Source organism: Psittacula echo (genome assembly GCF_963264785.1).
Source record: "Psittacula echo genome assembly, chromosome: 1".
NCBI classification, from domain to species: Eukaryota; Metazoa; Chordata; class Aves; order Psittaciformes; family Psittacidae; genus Psittacula; species Psittacula echo.
Window position 1 is genome coordinate 114,241,056 of NC_137735.1, and position 15,995 is coordinate 114,257,050.

The 15,995-nt window shown below is 37.4% G+C and overlaps 1 protein-coding gene across 1 annotated transcript in view; it reads left to right on the plus strand.

The window, feature by feature from the left end:
• Positions 1-5,334, plus strand: part of BLTP3B (bridge-like lipid transfer protein family member 3B) — a gene marked incomplete at both ends in the record, with an annotated part of 57,773 nt that extends 52,439 nt beyond the window's left edge. Inside the window, 3 exons of the mRNA XM_080622309.1 lie at positions 2,574-2,682; positions 4,349-4,518; positions 5,209-5,334. Of these exons, the coding sequence (XP_080478435.1) occupies positions 2,574-2,682; positions 4,349-4,518; positions 5,209-5,334 (405 nt within the window). The remainder of the gene's footprint in view (positions 1-2,573; positions 2,683-4,348; positions 4,519-5,208) is intronic.
• Positions 5,335-15,995: the final 10,661 nt, after the last annotated feature.

A 15,995-nucleotide genomic window follows, 5' to 3' on the forward strand; every position in this document is an offset into this window, starting at 1 on the left:
TGGGTTTCTAATTACAAAAACAGATTTTAGAGGTTAATTCTCTCTCCTCCTTAGAGGATCCTTCTTACAATGAAAGTTCCATACAAAAGAAGGAAAAAGGTTACAGGAATTCCAGTTCAAGCCATGTGAATACTGTTTCTTAGAAGCGAGATTTCATTTTCTGCCCTACCTAGAGACAGATACTAAATAATGCAAGTTTTCTCACCACTGTAGCATAAAATAGTAACATTAAGAGGACACTCCTGCTCAAGTCTCCTAGGGGATTTTCTTTCAGACATTTAAAGGAGATGGTGAGTTCTGTGCTGCACAGCCATTGAATATAAAGATAAGAACTTCTTTTTCTTGGGGGAAGGGACCACAACAAAACCCCAAGCAAAAGTAAAGATAAGATAATTATAGCATTGCTTTGTAAATTGATAATCACCCATATATATAAACTTTGAATAAATTGAGGACTAGAATAGCAGCTCCAGTTTTGCATCTGGGGTTAAGGCCTTGATTCTGCTGAGATCATTCTTGACTTAGTGGGCAATTATTATCTCTGCAGTGTTTTACTCAAAGTGCATCAGTATTCCCTCCCTCTGTGATGCAGCGTTTCCACCACCTGATGATCCTTAGGCACTCCTTTAGGGCTGTTTCTACTACAGGAGTAGGACAAGGATTTTTTGTAAGAGCTGTGGATCTGTTCCTCACATTTCAATGTATCACAAACATCACAGTATCACAGTATGCTAGAGATGGGAAGGGACCTCAAAAGATCATCTAGTCCAATCCCCCTGCCAGACTAGATGAGGTTACACAGGAATGTGTCCAGGCGGGTTTTGAATGTCTCCAGAGAAGGAGACTCCACAACGCCCCTGGGCAGCCTGTTCCAATGTTCCGTCACCCTCACTGAGAAGAAGTTTCTTCTCAAGTTTAAGTGGAACCTCTTGTGTTCCAGTTTGTATCCATTGCCCCTTGTCCTATCATTGTTTGCCACTGAGAAGAGCCTGGCTCCATCCTCGTGACACTCCCCCTTTATATATTTATATACACTAATAAGGTCACCCCTCAGTCTCCTCTTCTCCAAACTATAGAGACCCAGCTCCCTCAGCCTTTCCTCATAAGGAAGATGCTCCACGCCCTTAATCATCTTATTTGCCCTGCACTGGACTCTCTCCAGCAGGTCCCTGTCCTTCTTGAACTGAGGGGCCCAGAACTGGACACAATATTCCAGATGTGGTCTCACCAGGGCAGAGTAGAGGGGAAGGAGGACCTCTCTCGACCTACTGACCACCCCCCTTCTAATACACCCCAGGATGCCATTGGCCTTCTTGGCCACAAGGGCACAGTGTTGGCTCATGGTCATCCTGCCGTCCACTAGGACCCCCAGGTCCCTCTCCTCTGCACTGCTCTCTAACAGGTCGTTCCCCAACCTATACTGGAACCTGGGGTTGTTCCTGCCCACATGAATGGTTGCAAAAAGGAAAGTCTTCACATATAGACATCTAAATTTAAAAATGGATTGTCCTGATTTATGGGCAAGAAGGCAGATTTCATCAAAATGTTATTGAGAAAGCAGCTGTTTGAGGTGGGGAATATACATTAATAAACAAGCAGTAGGAGTCTACTTGGCAGTGAAAGCCCCAGAGTGCTCACTCAGCAGTGCACACGAGTCACAGTGAAGTTGCTTGTGATGGTTGACTAAACTGCAAGTTTGACATACAGATGATTCATTTCTAGAGTTGCAGGGTAATAATGAGTGAAGGGATATGTTCATAGGTTATGCTGCATTGCCCATTCAATATTCTGTTGAAATTTGAAGAAATAGTGTATTTCTTCTGCATGAGACTTGATGCAGTGTGTTGCATTGGGTGGGGCTGGAATTTAAGAAAGGTTATTTTATTTTTTTGCATTTTTCTACTGCAATATCAGTGCAGTTTCAAGAAACTTTGGCAGTTATATCTTAACAGCTTTCTCACTACATGCTTTATGCTGATATGTACAGTTTCTGATTACACTGGCTGTGTTATTCTGCTTGACAGGAATAATGAAATATAAAGACTTCCTGGGGAGACCCCAAAAGAAATAATGTGTGAAGTTTCTCTTCTGTTGAGTACAGTAATATAACTGAACTGCAGCTGACGCCATCCCAAACTAAATTCTAAAAAGACAAAATCTGCTTAAGAATGTTAGCTGTACCCATTCAATCTTTAAATAGTTCAAGGGAAAAATCAGATGCTGCATAGTGCAGGCTTCTTATCTCTGACTCTGAGAGCTCCTGAGTTAAGAATGTCTTGGGTTGGGGTATAATCTTATTGAGATGTCTTTGAAAATACTTTGAAGTATAGTCAGACTGTATATATAGAGTTCAGCAGAATTACTCCAGAGATAAATTTGTGCCTTTAATATGATCCCTGGGGAAAAAAAATGAGCAAAAGTTCAGTGGTGAATCCCATTAGAAAATTCTACTCTGAAGTGTTCCCTTTCAAGTTTCATTAAATCCACTTTTAAATCAAGATGTTTAATTGAACATTTTGATTAGCTATTTTTTTATCGCAGTAAACTCATTTTTGAATGCTTATATTTTTTAGGATGACAGTCCACGTGAAAATTTCAAGGCATCTGAGCTGGTACCCATAAAACTTCATATTGACATACTCTGGATAGAAAGAAATGATGATGGCTGTTTTCTCATTAGAGGTTTGTGTGTTTCCAGCATCTTGATATCTCAATATCATAATCTAATTATGATGAAAACTGGTTTCTTTTTTTGTTTGTTTTCCTTTGTGCAAATATGTGGCTAATAATGAAAAGATATCTGATGATAATTTGTGAAAGTTGTGTTGCAATGTGCTTTAATTCTAAGTGTAGTCACATAAAGGATCCAGTATTCCAGGTGTGGTCTCACTAGTGCTGAGTATAGGGGAATAATAACTTCCCTCATCTTGGTAGCTGTAGCCTTCCTAGTACAGCCTGTATGTGCCTGCTTTGTTTTCAGAACTTACTGCTGACTTACGATGAATCTTCTCACTGACCAAGGCTTACAGGACATTTCCTACAATGTTGCTTTCTGTCCAGTTGGTCTCCAATTGGTAGTGGAGCAAGAGTTTATTTACTTCCAGCTGCAGGACTTCACACTGGCTTCATCTGAACTTCATGAGGCTCCAGTCAGCCTGTTTCTCCAGCATGTCAGGTCCTCTGAAAAACAGGCTTGCCCCTCTCTTGTCAGTTACCCTTCCATTTGGTATTGTTCACATAATTGCAGAGGGTGCACCCATCCTTTTATTCAGGTCCTGAGTATATTAATCCAGCAATATGGAATGTGTTGTATGACTTGAGGAAGAGGAGGCTGCAGGGTAGTCTTAATAGCCCCTTCACCTATCTGATGGAAAGGTATAGTGAAGGTGGGCCAGACTTCTCAGAGGTATGCTATGGCATGATTTGCTTGTATTTAAACAACTCTATATTATCTAATATATTGTTTGAGTGTTTAAAGATGTTCAGTGCATTTTGGTCATCTTTTTAAACTAAACATTTGAAGAAATAGTAATTTAGTAAGAAGTTACATAGTTTTAAGGTTTCTTTCAGCTCATTGTTTTTTCCCCCTTTTTGCTGAAGTACTTTGATCCCTCTTCTTGTCATGGACTGCTCAGGTACAGTGACTTCAAAGGCATAGGTCAAATGCTATCTGCACTGCTGTGATTTATGTATCTGCAGTGCTAGATTTTTGAGTCCTTGTGTGTGTGTGGTAGGAGAAGGGGATTATGAACAGAAACCTCTTGTTCAGAAGGAAATATTTAAAAAAGAAAAACCCAACCCAGACTATTTTTTTGGCTGCCAAGAACCATGACCCTCATCTTTTCCCTTCCTGTACAGCGGTGTAATTTAAGAGATGTTACAGTTACACTTCAGTTATAAAGGCTACAAAGTTTCTTCAATGCAAAGTCATTTAAGTTACTTTCTAATTTAAAAACTTGATCCATAGGTTTATCTCCGTATGTCTCCAAATGTAAATGCAGTCTTCAGCTCTGATTTGGACCTGGAGACAGTATATTAATACCAATATTAATAGTTCTTAAACTTCTAGTTATTCAGAATGCATATTCAGTGATGATTGTCTTGGTTGGTATAAATATGTGATAATTTTCTTCAAGCTGGAAGCTACATATTGCTTCTTCTCATGCCTCCTTTTCTTTCTTCCTCCAAAATAGTATGATTATTTTTTTTTATTTTATTCTTAAACTTGATCTTGGGAGGTAAATATTTGTTTAGTTGGTTTTAATTTTGTGCTGCTAGGAATCAAACCTAAAGAAAAAGACAGCAAAACCCCTAAGCAGTGCTCTTAAGTGTCTTTTCTGTGACACAGACAATCAAAGAGTAAATGATGTGTCGAAGATGAAGAATACAAGTAGTTCATTGCAGCAAGTAGCTGGACCTCTTGGACATAAAACACAGGACCGAGCCACACAGACTACTTGTGAAATTCCCAGATCTCCTAAATCAAAGAAGGATTCAGCTGACTTCCTTAAAAATGAGGTACAAAGAACTGCTTTTGACACTCTTCTTCCATGTCCCCCCCTCCCTGAGTATATTACAATCATTAATCATTATAATTTTTAGATGATCTATTGATGGGCTAGGGGGTTACTTCTGCTTAGAAATCTTATCTGATATGGACAATATGAATTATGGATATTATAGTGTGGTTCAGTACTTAGGCATGCAAAATAAATTTAATACTACCTTCTAAATATGGTAATAGTACACCGTAGACTGATTTTTCTCCTTTACATCAGAGTACAACACAACTGCCAAAGACAAAGGACTAGATTGTTAAGTCAGACTTGTACCATTCTCTCAGTCACACTTGGATTTTGAATTGATGATGACAGAACTCACACAGCAGTTTGGCTTTTTTTTTTTTTTTTTTAACTTCCACTGGGTAAGGAACCATTCCTAGAGCTCGGAACCTGGTGTCATTTCCAATCTACTACGGAATGGAAGTAGTGTAGCTAGAACATTGGGTATCTTGCCTTCTGAGGTAACTGCATCAACTGTCTCTGTGTCCTGCAGTTATTGACTGGAAATCAGTCGCAATTGACTCAGCCCCAACGAGCCTGCACTCAGCAGTGAATGTGAGCATATGGTACTGTAAAAGTTTCTGTAATGGAAAATGTTAGTATGCAGGAATACTAATAAAGCTCTTTTCTAATGTGATCGTTTCAGCTTATTGAAGAAAATGAATGTCTCAAACAGGAACTAGCCAAAGCCAAAATGGCTCTTGCTGAGATCCAAATGGAAAAAGATGCTCTGCTTCATCGTATAAAGAAGATGAATGTTGATCATCAGTAGGAGAGTGTTCTGTTGGTGCAGTGCATCATCAACAGAACTGCAGGTGATGGTGGCATCTAAAATACTGTTTGTTAAATTGCTGGAAGACACAGTTGGGTTTTTTTGTCACAGACAAAGTTTTCTCATTACAAACAAAATGTTTGTGAACTAGTTACTATTCTGAAATTATCATTAAACATTGCAACTTTTTTCAGTCCATTTTAAACTGAAATAACTTTGGAAAAATCAGTTTATACTGTACTTTAATTTACTGAAGGCAAAAAATCATATCATCTACTTTTAATATTATCAAAGGAGATGTTCTTTTTAAAATGTTTCCTGAAAAGTGGACAGCTCAGCAATGAAAGAATGTCTAGGTGCATTACAGAGTAAAATGTACCATGCCTCATTAACAACTGTACCTCTGTTTGTTAAGGTTGTGTTGGTTTATTCTTACCAAAAGGTGTCTGTACAAGAGGTTACATTTGCACTATGATGATATGGGCTAGCTCCTCTAGAATAGTATAGCTACTGAAAATTAAAATACCAGCCCTAACCTGACCCTAAATTCAGTGTAATTTACCCAGAGAGTTCCATATGCCCTTTCCATATGGACTCCTAAAATACCACAGTAAATGCTAGAGAATTTAAGTAAAAGGGCGTACTACTGGACTTTCCTTCTGCATGAAGGTCCACTCTGTATGTACAGCTGATGTAATTTAGACATTCGCACCTCAGTTTTCTCCTGAGATGAGGATCCAGCCCTGCAATAGGATCCAGCCCTTTGTGAAAGGTGAGCTTAGAGCCGTTTTGCATGCATGTCTGACTTCAGCACAACTCATCAGACATGCCCAAGGATTTGGTCCAATGTATTTAAATATGTAATGTCAATGCTGGGGGGCGGGGGGGAGGGCAGAAATCCTTCAAGGATTCTTTAGTTGTATATTGCTTTTTTTGATAAAAAAGGCTGTAGAGAATCATTGAATTACCCAATGAAATTGTGAGATTACATGAAATGTAATTACACAGTTGAAATAATGGGTGGTTTGTACAAATTGAACAATAATTTTCAGCTAAACCTGGTACAGATGAATAAATAAAAAGCACAATGCTGTAAAATAGAGAATATAAAAGTGTGCTTTAAATAATCTAGGAAACAACATACAAAACCATACATGCCTGTAAGATTGGTTTTGCTAGAAGTAAAAAATGTCTGAATAATTTAACTAGTGACCTTGAATCTGACAACTGAAAATCTTTCAATTGCTACCACAATTGTTCTCCATGGGATATTTGAAGGAAGTTTTGCCTGTAGATACGCAGACCAATCTCAAAAAGTATTTATTATCCTATGGTTTGACTTTGCATATTCAGGCTGTCAAACTAGTTTTAATTAAATTGGTTTCCATTAAAACTTTTTGGAGGACACATAATTTACACTGCTGAAAATAGTTATTGAAAGTATGTAGATTTTAATCAAGAACTCCATGGAAGAACTGGTTCAGGCACTATTTTAAAGCCTGCCTTACGAAGCCCTAGTTGAAACTCCCTTTAATGCTCATGGAAATTTTTATCTTCTTATTCTGAATAAGATGAAAAAATATACACACAACTGTTTCTAATAGAAAAACTAATAACTATTTATATTTCAAAAGGTATTCAAGACAACACAGCATTAAATAGAGTAGGCCAATTTCACACAAATGTAATGTCGGATTCAGGGGAGAAGTTCTCAACTGGTTTACTTCTGATCGGTACTATTAAAGTTGGTAATTCTTCTGCAGTTTATCCCTGCCAAGATCTAGTTAGAATTATTCTCAAGAAAGGAATGTATAGAGTGCTTAGTAGCATGTTGCTGGATTAATACATTGAGAATTGTCTAATTTTTAAAAAGAAATAAACAGCAGTATCAAATGTCTGTCTTTATTACTGCACAAGCTACTACCTGCTGCTTTTGACAAGAAACCAAACCCAGACCTAACCCAGAACAACCACCCAAACCAGCTTTTCTCAGTACAGATGTTGAAATTCAGGAGATCACTTTCTTTCTCATAACTGAATAGATTTCTGCTTCATGGCAGTTTTGCAGTAATGAGCATCATCTGTGGACAGGTCAGAAGAGATGCATGTGCTTGGCTGTGGACTCGACATTACCGAGAGCGATAGTACTGCGTCACTCTGAAATGAGTTTTGCTTTTGAAAAAATGCAGAGGGAGAGTTAGTTTATTAATGTTTGAAAGTACAAAGTTAAACTAAGCTTTAACAGGGTATACTAAACATAGCGATTAAAGTCCTCAGATTAAATAAAAAGGCTGAATTCATTCTCAGGGCTCTTCTAGTGTATACAGAAAACTGACTCCAGAAGTCTTGCAGGCAAACTGATACCAAGTTTTATTTTGGATTTTCTGTGGAAATTTAAACTGAGCTACAGATTACCTTAATGCTCATTCAGCTTGTTTTAGAAATATTGCTGCAATGTCTAATAAAGCTTGTGAGTTAGCTCACCTTAAAGAGGCTGTGCCCTTTCCCAGGCTAGGTCATGGAATCATTTTGGCATACTGTCCTGGGTTCAGCAGTAGCAGTCATTTTTCTCCTTCTTAGTAGCTGGTGCAGTGCTGTGTTTTTCACTTTCAGCCTGGGTACAACGCTGATAACACCAATGATGTTGCTAAGTAATGTTTACTCCAACCAAGGACTTTCTGAGTCTCATGCTCTTCCAGGGAAGAGCGGAACCTGGGAGGAAGGAGACACAGGACACCTGACCCAACCTAGCCAAAGAGGTATTCCATACCACAGCATGTCATGCCCAGTATATAAACTGGGGGAAGTTACCCAGAAGGCCCGTATCACTGCTCGGGTTGGGCTAGGTATGGGTTGGCAGGTGGTGAGCGGCTGTATTCTCTCCCCTGTTCCAGTTGTCACAGTAACTCTAATATTATTGGTAAACACCAATTTTAAATCATAATTCTGTGGCCTTACAGAATTACTTACGAAAGGCCTTGTGGAGAGATAGCTTTGTAGACATAATGCCTGTTCTCTGATTTCCCTGCTCCAGTTTTATGACACTACTGTCCCTGGATTATTCCTATTCTTGGATTATTTCAGTCCCTGGATTAAACTCATCATGGTTCTTGGCACAGGGGAGCATAGTATTGGCAGGGAGGGAACCACCTTTTTGTTTGTTTTATGTTTTGTTTTCCTGCCTAAGTCATTTCCTGGTCCCATTAGTCATGTCTGTTTGTACACGATCTCCCCTAGGAATTGACCTGGAGTCTTAAACTGGGATCATAATTGATTGCTAAAGAATAATTGCTAGCTACAGAACATTTCCTAAGTCTGACATGATAATGGTTACCTTTATTAGTAATAAATTCGTAATAAGTGAAAAGGAAATGTGATAATAAAGCTAAAGTCTTTATCAAGCTTCTACAATTTCAAGAGTACAAAATATGTGAATGTATCACAGAAGCAAACTCCTTACAGTGACTGGATTTCAGGTAAGTAACAACAGAAAAACTGGTTTCTATATAAAAAATGTGCTCATGTTTGTACAGTTCTGAAAACATTCATCACAAAATGCTTGCAGTAAGTTTTCAGCTTACTGTTGCTATCTGAAAATTTTAGAGGGTACTTCAGGTTCTGATTCAGCTGTTGGATGTAAATCAACATCTTTCTATTTATTGTAGGAACAGAAAATGACCTTGCTAATACATTAAGAAGTTGTGGGTACTGGCTGTGAAATCCACTCACTCATCTCTCCCAGCAGGGAAATGAGTTTTTTGACAGCCCTGCAACACAACCATATCTTTTTTTTTTTTTTAATTCCAACCCGCACTGCTTCACTTTTGCTGACTGGCTTCTGAAGAGTAGCCCCATTTCCTCTGCCTCAGCAAAGATACCTGTCACTGTGAACCTAGTAGCAGGCTTTGTATTGCCAAAGCACATCTCTCATGTATTGAGGCAAACGTAGCTTTGAATGGTGCAGGCAATCTGCACTAAGATGCACTCTGTTTAGTTTTTAGGTAGCGTACCTCCTGATCTTGTATTACTTCTCAACAACATGGAATCTTACAGTGTGAGCAGCACAAAGATCCTGTTAATCAGTAGTAAGGGGAGCAGAAAATGTGTTGTGAAACACTAGGAATAGTGGTCTTGTGCTGACAGAACAAAGCTGTTTTTCAATAAAGTTAAGAAAAGCATAAATCTTAAGATTAGTAGTAAATAGAAGATGTATGATTAATTTCTATGCAATTTTTAGCTTTCTTATATAAAAACTTAAGGTTTAAAACCTCACGTTTCTAAAATTATTTTCTCTTTGAAATTTATTTTAGTGAATTATTTAAATTTGATGGTCTCTTCATTGCATGTAGAGGGCCAAACTTGCTGTCACTACTGAAGTAATCACTGATGTATACAAGTTTCAAGCATTTTAAACCGCTTTGTGGGTGTAATTGTCTGCTTACTGGATATTATGTATTTGGATACAAAATATCAGAACAATTTTAATTATGAAAGGTATTTTTGAACACCAAAATTAATACTTTAAAAATATATATGCGAATTCCATTTTCTCAAATACTACAGACTGCCTTGCAAGTATGTGTCTCACATCCCTCTCATTGCCAGAAGTTCTAGGTTAGAGTATGTTTTAAACCATAAAATGATTTGAGTTAGATAATCAGTAAGCATTTTAAACTTTTGAGACATGTGAACAAACGAGCACAGCAGAAGTGGCAGTCTGAGCCAGTAAGTGCTGAATAAAGAAGCCTCTAAAAAGCTTATCTATGGAACAAACCTGGATGTCTTCATGTTGTCTGCAAAGTTCAGTACCCCGTTACCATGGAAGATGTAACTGTCAGAAATACTTTTATCACAGTGTAATTATATTGTACTAGTAACTGTTGAGGTTTTTGAGCACTGGAAAATACTTCTGCAATAAGAATTATCGTATTGAAATCTGTGATGGTTAATATTTTACTAATAAGAACAGTGTTTAAATACTTCTCAGAATTAGGAATTTTTCAGTCAGTTGTGGCTGCCCCATCCCTGGCAGTGTTCAAGGCCGTGCTGGATGGGGCTTGGAGCAACCCGGACTAGCTGACAGTGTCCCTGCCCGTGGCAGGGGGGTTAGAAGTGGATGATCTTTAAGGTCCCTTCCAACCCAAACCATTCTATGACTTGATTCTTTTGAACTCGAGTAAACCCGGTGAACAGAGCTCTCCTCGCCGTGGCACCGCTAGATGGCAGTCCTAGAAGTCACTTGTGGCTTCATTTGCTAGTCAGTACCAGTGTGTGTCTTTTGACTGATGAACAGTGTCATTAAACTGGAAAATGTCGAAATACAATTTGGAGGTTTTATAAATTTTGATGCTTAATTTCATAACATAACTTTAGATCAGGCTTTTTTCACTTTTTACATTAGCTTACCTTTGTTTCTACTGCCTTCTTTATGGCATATTAATTTTGTCCTCTTTAAATAAATCATATGATCTGCCTGTACATTGTTAAAAGAAGGGCTTTCTTCCCCTTTTAAATAAATTCTAAAAAACATTTTTGTACATATTTTCCCTTTTATAGCAAAATGTTTATCATATTTGTTGTTCTTCATCTCAAAATAAAAAGGTTAGGAAATTCTTCTGGTTTTCCTATCATTGCAGAGATGAACAAATAAACCTTGATAGCATCAATCTATTTGTTCATTTCCTTGCTAACTAGAAAAAAATCTGATTTTATTCTACTCATTTTTAATGAAAGCAGCATATAGAGAGGCTTCCTATGTTTCTTTGGGAATAACCAAATGTAATCCTTATCCACCTTCACCAGATGGTAATCTAACAAGACAGATTATATTAACACTATAGTGTGTGGTAAGTGATCTGGAGTAATTTCTTTTTATATCCTCTTTGGCTATTCAAAAACTTACAGGCAGAATGACTAAACAGAAAAGCAATCTATATAAAATTTATTGTGGGAATGGGGTCACTTTATTTTTGTCAAAAAGAGAAAAAAACATAGAAACATCTGCACAGAAAGCAGATGTCTTTTCATTCCTCTGGAATCTTAATGTGGTTTGTCCCTTCCACTTATCTTTTATTTCTAATTCAGAAACTGCAACTCAGAATAGGTGTGATGGAGAGGTTTTTTTATGGTGTCATCCTGCGATGCCACATACTAGAACATGTAACAGAATATGACAATTCTGGACACCAACATGATCCCAGCCACTTACCTGAACAGGATTTGGTGTAGAAATGAGGCTTCTCTGGTCAAACTGAGCAAGAAAACTCCCGAGAAATAATTTGCATCTAAACCGTAAGATTTAATATTTCTGCAATATTCACACACACAAATCTATTTACAGACTTCTTGAGTACTTGAAAATATTTATGCAACAGCTTTCTTAAAAATTATGAAAAATATATAATCTCTGGCACTTCATTTCCTATCTAAGGATTATGTAAGAAATATGGTAAGTTGCAAACAGTCATTGAGAAATTCTTCAAAGCAATATAAGAGCTATTTGGTTTATCTGGATCCTAAATCCTTCCAAATCACTAACAGCTGGTGACATGTAACTCTCATGGAAAACTGCGAGCTAAGTTTCCAACTCATAACTCATCTGAAGAGATATCTGAGAGTGGTCATGACCTGAATGGCGAGGTTTTTAAACCTTCCTCTGCAATTACCAGAAGCATTTTCAGCTTATGAAACAGAAAAGTATTCCTTCAAAGCCATAACGTTAAGAAGATTTTAAAAGAGTCCTTGAAATGGAACTTGAGAAAATATTTTGGTGGACAACACAGAGTTAATCTGTTCTGTCTTTGTATTATGTAAAACATGTCCCTTATTTAGCTACTGCAAGTTACTGCTGCCGGGAAAGAGGAAAAAGGAGTATTTGAAATAAGTGTAGGGAAAACAGTACACTAGCACAAATTCTGGGCATCTTGAGTTATGAAAACTTGTTCCTAATTGGCTGAATAGCTGTCACCCTTAGTGTCATTGTGGCTGCCTTTAAATCTACAGCTGCTGGAGTCAAAACCAAGGATTTTTACCTAGCAACAATTAGTGATTATACACAGTAATATTTCCCCCCCCCCCTTCTTCCCCATTTGGTGATAGAAACTTGTACATGGAGCAGCACAATACTGTATGTAGTAGTCAGCTATAACTGACAACTGCCAACACTGCCATAATCTCCCACTTTGCTGATGTCCCCCCACTTTAAGGACATTTGGAAACTTCTTATGCCAATCAGAAGAACCTACATCAAGTGAGATTTATGAATAACAGGAGACTTAGTTATACCAGATACTGTGAGATCTCACCCATAGTACTGTTCTGAGATCGACTGGCAGTGGTCCTGCCAGAAGGACCTTGAGACTGAAGCAGTGGAGGTGAAGTTAACATACTTAAAAGAGGATGAGGCAGAGCTGTAAGTCAAACATGTCCTAAGCATGATCTACATTTTCACTACAACCATCCTAACAGGGTGTGAGAAACCTGGAGTGATAGTAAGGAAGAGAAGAAAGTAGAAAAGAAACAAAGAGAATTTTTATGAAAGGAGGCTTAAAAATTGGGGCAAGAGACAAATGCACAGCAAATGGAGATGTGCTGAACAATGAATAGGGTGGTAAGGGTATTTGCATAGCATGAAGACATGTACACAATGTGCATTAGATGAGGTACATTTTAAAGTGTAGTACACCAAAAGATTAAAAAAAACTGGAAAGGATGATGTGGTGTAAAAGCAATCCTATATGAAACAAAACAAATTGACTTGGCTTCTACAGCAAATCTGAATTGTTGTTTCTTTGCTAAACTGGCAGTGGCGGGGAAATAAACTGCATCATAAGAAAAGTATTAGGCTAATGGAGGGTAGTGTCTTCACAGGGATATCCCTCAGAGAAGCAACAGTGTGATGAAATGGTAACAAACTAGGCAGTTCCATATTTGCTGTTACAATTTTAAACATTTTTTATGGTATCTTCATCATGAAAAGGAATGATGTGATAAAACAGTAGTGTCACAGAAGCTCACAAATTTGCCATTACAAAACCTATTTTCAAGAAACCACAGTGTTTGGCAGGTTCTAAGGTGTGAAAGGAGAAACAAGCGTAAAAAAAATTTGTCACAGCAGTTATCAGATTTATGTGACTTCAAATTTTCCTACTTGAATTATTCATCCTACTTTAGTTATTCACCCTGCTTTAATACAGTTTTATACACTCTTCTTACACTGCATCTCTTTATTGGAGGTAGATATTTTAGATCCAATTTGTGGTATACTTGATTATTTGATTAAAGATTACTTTGCTTTAATTACTGCACATTTTTCTAGGATGATGCCAGCCTGTTTGCATAGCTGTAGTACAGTATGTCTCTGTACTCTCTAGCCTCTTAATGTGGAAATAGAATATCTATTACAAATAGCCGTACTGGTTTTCTTCCCATGGAAAAGAATCCAAAGATTAATTCCTAAACGTGTTTTGCTGAATCCGCACCAGCTAGAAAAGTGTCAGGGATACGCTGGCATTTCTGTAATCCTCTCTGCTACCTTTGCTGCTGATGCTCTGGTGTAGGTCAGTACACTAGTGTGTTCTTGAAATATTTATCTTACATTTAATACATTTTTGTGTATGTTTCTGCCTCTGAGATAGTAGCTGTAACTTAGCTACTTAGCTGCTGAATTAAAATTAGTAGGGCTTTTTGCCTGAGGTCAGTAATCACCTTCATTTCAGATAAATAATAAACATAAATCAAATGAACTTGCTGGCTTGGCTATAGAATTTACCAATTATTATTTTTGACCAAAATGTATTGTATTGTCTGAAGGCTGAAAATGAGAGAGTCATCACATTAGCAAATTACTCATACTAATGTTTTCCTCTGCAATCCAGTTACACAAGAGATAAATGAGATTTAGAAATTCACTGCATAACCACATCCTCTCATGCAAAAAGCAATAATTTTCTTCCCTAGGCAGTACAGGACTAGCTTTTAAATTTTAATAAACACTCTAGAATATTGTTTTGTGGGGCTTGGAAAAGTAATTAAGAATGAAGACTCTTTTTACTGTTGGGCTAACTGAACAAAATATGTCAGGGTCCCTAATCTTGTGCTAGGAGCAAAGTATCAGCTTCACAAAATCACTGTCTCCGACAAATTTGGTATTAATTGTTCCTCTTGACAGGTAGCAGAAGAACGCTTAATATCAGAATCATTGTGTGGTTGTATATGTACTGCACAAAAACATAGTAAGCAATACTCTTGTGTATTTTAATTTACGTATGAAGACAATATTCAACTACACTCTTACACAAGGCAGTATCCCGAGTTAAAATAGATTAGCAAGATGATGAGCAAAGCAAATACTTATTGCTTGTGCTGTTTACTATCAGTGTGTATTCATAGGTAACAGTCACCACACCAAAAGGTATTTTATCAGAATAAGAGCACACGCAACCACACATAATAAAAAGCAACCCTAAGCTTATTCTAAATTAAAATGTCTGAATGAAAAAATACATTAATATGTTTTAATCCTGTCCCTTGACAATTTCATTGCATTTCCCTAGTTCTTGTATAAGATAAAGTTCTTGTATAAGATAAAATAATGGATAATGGTTTTATATTTACCTTTTCCATACAACTTATAATTTTATATCCTTCTTTCTGAATCTCCCTATAGTTATCTTTTTTTCTTTTAAGCTGAAGTGGCTTGTAGTCTATTTAGGTTATATGAAGGCTGTACTGTACATCTGATTATACCTCTTCTTCTTTACTGTATCCTGCTTAGTTGTGATGTAATCTTTTTCAGACAGGATGAACATAATGGTTTTATACATTGCCATAATGAAGCTAATTTCCTTTCCTAATAGTTCTCAATAATTTTACTTACCATTTTGATTGCCGTGTAAGCATTAAATGGACATTTTCATAGAAACTCAAGATTATGGAGATGTGAAAGCAGTTTTGGAACTGTAAAACAGAAATCCAAAATCTCCCTCCTGTGTTGTGACAGAAAATTATTAGTTTCCTTTGTCAATGTTGAATTCCACCTTCTATTTTACTATCTGCTAGAATAATGCTATGATGTACACTTTCACACTCAGTTCTAGTTCAAGCTATTCTGAAACCTGCTGCTTTGCTAGCAGACTTTGTTACTTCACTTTTTACTGTCTTCAGAGACTGTTTGCTGTAGAGTGCAGGTCCTAGGAGAGACCCCTACACCTGCTGTCCTGACAACCTGTCACCACTGTGAAAACTGGCCATTTGTCCATTTTCTTTTCCCTCCTTTAACTGACTGTCCATTCACAAGAGAATTGTCCTTACTGAAGAACAGTTTAGGGTTTTTAAAACTGCCATTTCACATGTGCTTTTTGACTTCTTGAAAGAACACTTACAGATATGAGACATGACTTGCTTCTCCAGAAGCTGTGCTGAATCTTCACTACTGTGTGCAGACAGGTGTCTACCTATTTGCCAGGCATGGAAATCAGACTTAGCTCTTCAAATCCCGCTTCAAGACCCTTAATTGTTCCTAGCATCACATTTGGTACTTTCCACTCATCTAGTACCAAGGTCAACTGAAACACCACCTTGTACCTCAGCATTGTAATTGCATGAATGTTGGATCTGAGGTTCCTTCAAACCGTTTAATCTGGTCCAGACAGGTTTTACTT